Source organism: Bidens hawaiensis, unplaced genomic scaffold (genome assembly GCF_021521415.1).
Source record: "Bidens hawaiensis isolate Kalapana, Puna unplaced genomic scaffold, B.hawaiensis_p1.1 tig00046550_1, whole genome shotgun sequence".
Taxonomy (NCBI): domain Eukaryota; kingdom Viridiplantae; phylum Streptophyta; class Magnoliopsida; order Asterales; family Asteraceae; genus Bidens; species Bidens hawaiensis.
The window spans coordinates 123,890-133,109 of NW_027498303.1; the positions used below are offsets into that span (position 1 = coordinate 123,890).

The window sequence follows — 9,220 nt, forward strand, 5'->3', positions numbered from 1 at the left end:
ATGAATGATTGAAGTTTTATTATTTCCGTGAAAGTTTTAATTAACTCTGATATTTAAAACTGTGTTTATGAGTAAATCCAACGACAATGTAGGGCACCGGTAACGGGGCCTTACAATATTACTTTACTAGTGAATTTATTTACACAAGCAAATTCACCAAAAAAAATACATATATATTAGAGTATGGGAATAAATGAATGGATAGTATGATGATCATTGATATCGTATAAGGTACCGGAATCAATGTCTACGATTACCTGTAGCTGCAAACTACCACCAACTGTTGTTGCAAACCAACGGATTTCGCAGGCGACCTGAACCTAGCACCACATGTATTATCGATTAGAATATTTTAAAACCGTCATATATATATTTATATAATTATACTAGATAATTACATAAACATAATTTTGTTCATTAAGTGTTCGTAATTATTGGTTAAGCGAGTTAAGAGGTTTATTATTCGTTGCTCAAGGTGTAACTCTTACGTGTCATAACTCGGTCGGCCACGTTAATTTAATCGGATCGGTCCACATTTTCCAACACTTGTGATGTAACTTGAACCAGGCAAGATCCGCATTTGCAGATTGCGAAGTTTGGCTAATTTGTGTGATGATGTTGCATTGTTGTGGCTTTGGCCGTGAAGCAGTCTTGGGTCAGGAATCGTCTTTGGGTTTATCATGTGAAAGAGGAAAAGGTTCAACGACTAGGGGTTTTGGATTGCTCTAAGAAGTGTCTAGTTAGGTAAATCTAATTATGGTTGAGTAATACTAATCATCATGTTTTTATTTCTTGGAAAGTGATGATCTGTGTACATATATAACTACTTGACTTATTTTAGGATAATATTTGACGTTTTTCTTGAGTTATGACATGAAAAATGAAAATATTATACGCTCCTTTGTTTTTACTTAACAAAAACAGGTTTTGTAACAAGCGAGTACAAAACCTTAACATTGCATTTTTGCCAAAACGCTTTTGATGGTTATGTTTAATTTATAGGAAAGAACGGGTCACACACGCTCTTTAATGTGTACCGCCTTCTAAACCGTTTCTATTAAAAATATTAAAACTTTAGGTAGTGTTTGGTATGAAGTAATGAGAGGTGGAATGAAATGACTCATTCCAAAGAAATGAAAGAAAACATGTTTGGTCACCATTCATTAATGGAATGAATCATTCCTAAGGAATGCAAACCCTTCCATATATAACATTTTTCATTTCTTAGCAAAAGGTGGTTTTTTTTATTCATTTTAGGAATGGAATGGAAAATGATCAATAATAATAATAATAATAATTAATAATAATAAAAATAATTATTATTTTTGTTATTATTATTACTCCTACTATTATTATTGCTATTTATCATCACCATTATTATTTTATTATAGTATAATTTTTATTAAATTATAATTGTTATTATACTTTTATTACTATATCGCATTGTCTTATAACCATTTTATTAATTGATAAAAAATATTATGATTGAATAGTTTACTATCTAATTAAAAAAAAAATAAAGTGATTATTCATTTCATTCTTTTGTGGTAACCAAACAAGACAATGGAATAGTAATGATTCATTTCATTCATTTGTTCATTCCATTCCTTTGTCCATTCCATTCCCTCGTTCATTCCATTACCCCATACCAAACAGGCCCTTAGTTTTTCAGAACTACCGGCCCACAGCCTGTTCAAGCAGCAGTGACATACTCATTTTGACCAACCATCAGTATAGAAGCCGATTCGAGATGACTAATCTCCCAAGATAGTGACCCTTTGAGCGGGTTAGACTCCAAAGAAATAATAGAGGGAACGAGACATTGTTTTATCAATTTCTTCTTAACATTAAACAAAGTTAAAATGCCTTGCATAGGCTTACAATGCAAGAGAGTTAATAAACCAACAATACTTCACTACTCTAAATTTTAGGAATGAAAATATGCAACATGGAAACATGTAAACTAAATTAAAGGTGCATAACGTAAGCATGCAGGTTAAATGTGGTTGCAAATGAAAGAATGATGTTGATGTGTTTGGCACGTATCACATCATCACTTGGTCAGTGAATCGTTCTCCTTCTTTTGCACTTGAAATTTGCATGTTATTTCATTAACTAATAATTTTGAAAACCCGACACAAATTACCCCGAATGCTTTGCATTCACTGAAGATCGACATTTAGCGTCACAACAATAATCAAAACTGTAACCAAATTCTTACAAAACATTAAACTGAAATTTTGGTACTTTCCAAAATCTAGTAAGCTTGAAATATGCAAAAAAATAAAATAAAAAGAATCTGAATTAGGCACTGCAATCATCAATAGGTGTGTTATTCGGGTTGTACTTTCGGGTTTTGGGTTTTCCAGGGAGGATTCCCCGGGTTCAAGTAATTTATTTCGAGTAAACACCCGACCCTAATCCCCCCCGGGTTATTCAGGTTTGGTTTTGGGTTTTATGAGTAAAGGTTGATCAAGTTTCTAGTATTTGAACTAAAAAATCAAGAATATTATATATATATATATATATAGGGGTGGGATCTAGAGAGAACCCTTCTAAATGAGAGAACTAGAGAACTCTATTATTTTCATTAATTTCACCTAATTAAAATTGAAAAAAAAATATGACAAGAAGTCCCGTTTTTATTAGAAAAGGGCAATTAAGGAATTACAAAATATAACAAAAACCCTCCCAAAACCATCGCTTCCTATCTATCCCATCTCTCTCCAGATCTCACGCACATCTCAATTCTCAATCGTCGTTCATCCAGCCTAGGGTTTATTCAAAACCAGACGAACACAAACCAGCCGGCCGATTAAACGCGAATAACATAAAATCGAAGCCGAGTAACACTATCAGGTAATCATTCAATAGCCGATTCTCTGTTTTTCGTGATTTATATCGCAAAATCGGGTTACAATATGCTGATAATAGCTCGTATACATGTGATTGCACATATGTATCACATGATTTGTTAGCATATTACACATAATCGAACGAACAAATGATATTATTGTGCGTTTTGGTTGTGAGTTAAACATTATTTTGTGTACACCACTACACATACGCATTATTCTCTGTTTTTCGTGATTTATATCTCAAAATCGGGTTACAATATGTTGATAATAGCTCGTATACGTGTGATTGCACATATGTATTACATGATTAATTAGCATATTACACATAATCGAACGAACATATGATATTATTGTGCGTTTTGGTTGTGAGTTAAACATTATTTTGTGTACACCACTACACATACGCATTATTCTCTGTTTTTCGTGACTTATATCTCAAAATCGGGTTACAATATGCTGATAATAGCTCGTATACGTGTGATTGCACATATGTATTACATGATTCATTAGCATATTACACATAATCGAACAAACATATGATATTATTGTGCGTTTTTTGGTTGTGAGTTAAACGTTATTTTGTGTACACGACTACACATACGCATTATTCTCTGTTTTTCGTGACTTATATCTCAAAATCGAATAACAATATGTTGATAATAGATCGTATAAATGTGATTGCACATATGTATTACACGAGTCATTAGTAGATCGAACATTATTTTGCATATACCGCTTCATATACGCATTATACTCTGTTATATATGTATATGTTTTTTTTAACAAATCAATAAAACGTTGATGAAAATTTACTATTTTTTCGATTGCATATACGCAGCACATAATTACCATGACTGATTGAGCGTTTTATAGATAAGTTTGTAAAAATACTTTAATGTTGTCTTACATGGTCGTAAAATGTATATAAATGCATAAGTGTGTTACATTATAACATGAATAGAGTAAGGAATTGTATGGTGTTTGTTTAGGTATATGTACATGCAAATATATGAAACTTTTATCATGTTTACTAACACGTGAACATAATTTATATAGGTAATAACAAGAAATGACAATTTTAAAACTTACAAAGAAAGGCAAACGGCACGAAACAGTTGCTGAAACCGGAAGGCCAATACAAGTGCCTATAGCGGACAAAGACGAGCAGACGGAACATGTGGTCAAAAAGATAAGAGTCGTATATAACAAAGAAAAAAGTAAAACACGGCCGGCTGCTGATATAGACACAGGTAAGATATAATGTTTATTTATTTTTTTCGTTATTTTTAAAAGCATGAAATGGTCAAATGTATATTTTTTTTTGTTTTTTATACGTTTATTTATTTCTTTTACACCTATAGAAAAATCAAACAAGTCACGGTCATCAGGGCATAAAAGGAGCAGGACATCGAATAAAGAAATATCGTCGGACGTTGAGGATGCAAGTCTAGGTAAAAAACTCTCAAACGCACACATACTTGTTAACACGTATTATATACATATATGATATTTCATATATTTTACAGCAAAAGTTATATCAAGATCATCAAAACGTGCATGTGTTTTGAGAAGTGGAACACTGGATGTTGACGTATCCAAAAGCAATGAAGGTGAGTACACGAGCATTATATGTTGTATTACACCTATGCACTACCAATTAAGGTAGATACAGTATTAATTCGTCTTATACGTTTACGCATATAGCACATACTCATTACAGATGAGTCGAGCATTTACGCGGATATGGTGTATTAAACATTAATGTAGACTTCATGTAGTAAGCATATGCATTGATTACGCATTATTTGTATCGTTAGTGCAATACGTATATGCATTACATGATTTAATGTGTCTTATACGTTTAGGCGTATAAAAAATACGCACTACCGATGTGTTAGACATTTACGCGTATATGTGTGTATTAATGTTGATGCAGATATAACGTATTGCGTGTATGCAGTGCATATGTGTTGTACGCATCATTATTGCAATACGTATACGCATTACATTAAGAAATGCACATGCGTACTACTGTTGTATTTCACGTTTAAGCGGACTCGTTGTATTACGTGTACGAAAGCATGTGCATATTACGACATGTTAGATGTAGGCCATAATCATGTATGACATGTGTTTTAGATATGTATACATATATGCGTTATTAGTGTATTAAACATACGTGTTACTTTTGTTTTAATAGGTAGAAAGAAAACTGCAAAGGGAAAGAGAATAGTGGCAAAAAAGTATGAAGGAGGTGGGTTAAGGACTCGCTCGTCACCAAAACAGCTATTTTCATGCATCGAAAAGCTGTCAAGGACACAACGGGCCGCCGTTCAAAGCATAGGGTTTGGGAAAATGCTACAATTTAAAGTAGATGGTATACCGGCTGGGTTAGGGCATTTCGTGGTTGATAAGTTCAATGCGGCTAATATGGAGATTGATTTGGGTGCCAATAAGCTTAAAATAGACAACGACACAATCCACCAACTGCTCGGGATACCAAACAGCGGTATACAGTTATCGTCGACTGAGTGTACCCAGAAGTTTGTAGGAATACAAAAAACTTGGAAAAAGAGGTATCCGAGAACATATGTCACACCAACCGAGATTGCTGCAAAGATTGAAGATAATCGTGATGACGGTGGAATGATGTTCAAGCTTGACTTTTTGGTGATGTTCCTTAGCGCGATAGGTGAGATTCAACAGACGGGGAAGTGCAAGCTTGAATTCATTCATCACATAAGAGACGACACAAACATATGTGATATTGATTGGTGCTCTTTCATCATCGATTCAATGAAAAAATGCAAGTCTGGTTGGAGAAGATGCGATCTGAAATTAATATTCACTGGCCCGCTGACGATACTCGTGGTACGAATTTCATTAAATAAATGATTGTAAATTTTTTTAGCATTATTAAACGTGCGTGTATCTAACGTTTTTAAAAAAATTGACAGCTAACCTATGTGGATAGAGTTGCATCTCCCGGGTTTAATGTGGAACGTAGCATGAGCCAGATAAAATTTTGGAGCATGGCAAATATGAAAAAAAAAAAGGAAATGTTAGAAAAGAAACATGGAGGTTTTGGACAAGGTAAGATTAGGGACATGTATTTGGGTGTGGATGGAGATGAAAGCGAGGACGAAACAGAGACTAACACGTCTGCAAATCTGTATAGCCCGAATGATCTGACGGTACGAGTTACAACCATCACACGTGTATATATGTAGTATAATGGGACTGTTAGCATTAATAACTTATGATGTGCTGTTTTTATTAACAGGGACATGTGACCAAGCTTGACATGCTATTCGAATCTGCCATCAAAAACAAAAAAATAATCGAAGGAGCTCTGCGTGAAGCACGTTCGGCTTTTCCAACAATTAGCGAGATAAAGACTTTTGTTGACAGGTATAAAAGTTTCTACAAAGATGTTGTAAACGTCGAGGACGATAATGCGAACGTTGATGGTGAGAAGATTGAAGTCGAGGCTGAAGAGGATGAGGGTGGTTTGAAGCTGGATGACGTGATAAGAATATCACAGATAAAACAAAAGAAGTCGATTATGAAAAACCGAGTTTCAGTCTCGGTTTCAGCTCCCAAGAATCAGGTGGCATGGATAACGACACGAATGCTAATGAAAACACGGGTATAGGGTCGTACCAACCGGTTGACATAGAACAGGTGATGAGTGATGAAGAAATGATGGTTTGTCGGTACCTAAGAGGACTGGTAGAGTTTAAAAAGAATAAGGAAAGAAAGAGCACAAGGTTGAAATCTACAGAACTTTCGGAGAAGGAAGAAGACGAGATTGCTGATAAAACATTCAAGTAAAAATGTTTTATTAATTTTTTATACACGTATTATGTTTGTAATTACATATGAAAACATAGTAGTGCGTGTATGTAGCAATATGCACACATATTAATGCATATATGTAACACGTTAATATGGCAGCAGCGTGTATGTGTACGGTTCATGAAACATTATGTAAGTATTGATGTTTCACGCATACACGTTATTAAGCTAGTGCATATGTAAACTTACTATATTACTGCATATACGCATTAAAGTGCGTGTACGTGCTGTTAATTATACATGCGTGAATAATACATGTATGTACTATATAAACATATGGGGTTTTCAATTTAATATATATAATGTTAGTATTTGTTATCAATTTAATATTACACAGAAAGGATATGTTTGACGCTGACTATGGTGTTTTCACGAGAGCTTATTTGTTGGAGTCTCTGTTGCCGGGTAATCTGGTTCAGCGAAGCGTGGTTGACTGTTGGGTCACGGTTTTAAACTATCAAGAACAATTTAGAAACCGGGGTCAATAAACCGTTTATTTTATCGTGCATCAACGATTGTAAGTTTACAGTATATGTAGCCTTAGAATAATTTGAATAACGCTTATATAAACTAATGTTGAAGTGGCATTAATTAAATGTGCAAGATTGGATGGATGCTTACAAAAAGGAAATCAACACATGAAGAAAGAGTAAAAGCGTTTAAAACAAACTTGTTGTCTGTGCTAAATAAGGATGAAAGCAAGATGGGTTTAAGAGAGTATGATGCGGTGTTGTTTCCAATTTTTTAAAAAAATCACTTTTACGTAATCGCTTTCGACATGAGGGAAACTGGTGTTTATGTTTTCGACAACATGGTGAAGACCGTGTATGGAGTTAGAACCAGCAAAGATTACGCGAACAAAAGCACGCCGTATAAAGTGGTAAGTCAAGGCACAGTTTAAAAATATTATTAGCGATGAATACAAGTAGGCAGTCGGTGATACACATGCGTAGTATGTTAACAAGTTGAACATGTATTACATTATAAATATATATTGTTGTCATATACGTTTGTTATAATGATATTTTTTTTCCGTTTACACAGATTGACATATTCGGCAGGTACCTGACTGTAACACCCCGTAACCGCAGCGGAAACGTACACGGGATGCAACAGACACATCTGATATCAACAGCATTGCTTATAAAGAAAATACCACTACATTAATTTATAACATATTACATTGTTGCGAGTTGCGTTACTGTCTAGGTGTTACACACATATATTACCAATAAAACATTAATAAATTCATTACAAAACATAGAGCAGCAAGCTTCCAACAGGTAGCACAGATAGTTAAGCACATATCAATCATTCCAACTTGGGCATACCTAGAAAACATGTAAAGAAAACGGGTCAACTACGAATAGTTGGTGAGTTTCACTAATTTAAATAAACACTGACAAATCATTTTAATAATCATTTATTAACCATATAATCATGCTGGGAACTATGTTACCCCAGAACATTTCCAATAACTTTCTGGGAACTATGTTACCCCAGAACAATAATAACCCCTGGGAACTATGTTACCCCAGAACAATAACAACCCCTGGGAACTATGTTACCCCAGAATAATAATAACCCCTGGGAACTATGTTACCCCAGAACAACAATAACCCCTGGGAACTATGTTACCCCAGAACAAAATAACCCCTGGGAACTATGTTACCCCAGAACAACAATAACCCCTGGGAACTATGTTACCCCAGAACAATAATAACCCCTGGGAACTATGTTACCCCAGAACAATATAACCCCTGGGAACTATGTTACCCCAGAACAATAACACATTATAAACATTTTATATATTCTATGCATCAGTCCATATATATATAAATGTACAAGTATTTCCATACGATCGGTATGTACTTAAATACTTTAAATAAGACATGTTTTCCGCCCCGGGAAAATATAATTAAAACAATTCATTAAAAGGGGCTCGTGAAAACTCACCTTGTTGTGAGTCGGTGAGTAATATAAGGAACAGCTACGTGCCTGGATCTGTAATATAATATCTAGTCGTTACTATATAATTCCCATAACTTAAATACATGTCAATCGGTACATCTGAGAACATTGTTAACCCAGTACTGTACTCGATTCGGGGACAATGTTAACCACGTGACACTTCTAAGGACTCAGATTGACATTGCTTAGAGTTTGACAGTCAATTTAGTTAAGGTGATGAAATTATAGCTCGGTTTGACACCCCGTTTGGCCGTGGGGCCCGTTTCCGGTATTTCGGTGCCGGAAACGGTAAAATCGGGTAAAATTACCCAAATCATCCGGATTATTTTCGGATGATTTATTTTTACTTAATTTACTTAGATTTATGAAATAGTCTATTTTTAGAGTTTTCATGTACCAGTCAGCTCGCTTATGCGAACTTTGCCGGTTTACACGTTTTAAGCTTTAAAAACTTGTTTTTTTATGTTCTTTTTAGCACAAATAATTACCCGATTAGTCTCGGGTCTTGAAATTTTGCACAAAACTTAATTTGA

At 34.5% G+C, this 9,220-nt stretch overlaps 1 protein-coding gene across 1 annotated transcript; it reads left to right on the forward strand.

Annotated features, from left to right (window-relative positions):
- The first annotated feature begins 4,170 nt into the window (after positions 1–4,170).
- Positions 4,171–7,208, forward strand: LOC143596465 (uncharacterized). The gene is made up of 2 exons (XM_077075234.1): positions 4,171–6,052; positions 6,142–7,208. Exons 1-2 carry the CDS (start codon positions 5,867–5,869, stop codon positions 6,511–6,513), a joined length of 558 nt encoding a protein of 185 aa, XP_076931349.1. The 5' UTR covers positions 4,171–5,866; the 3' UTR covers positions 6,514–7,208.
- The last annotated feature ends 2,012 nt before the right edge of the window (positions 7,209–9,220 follow it).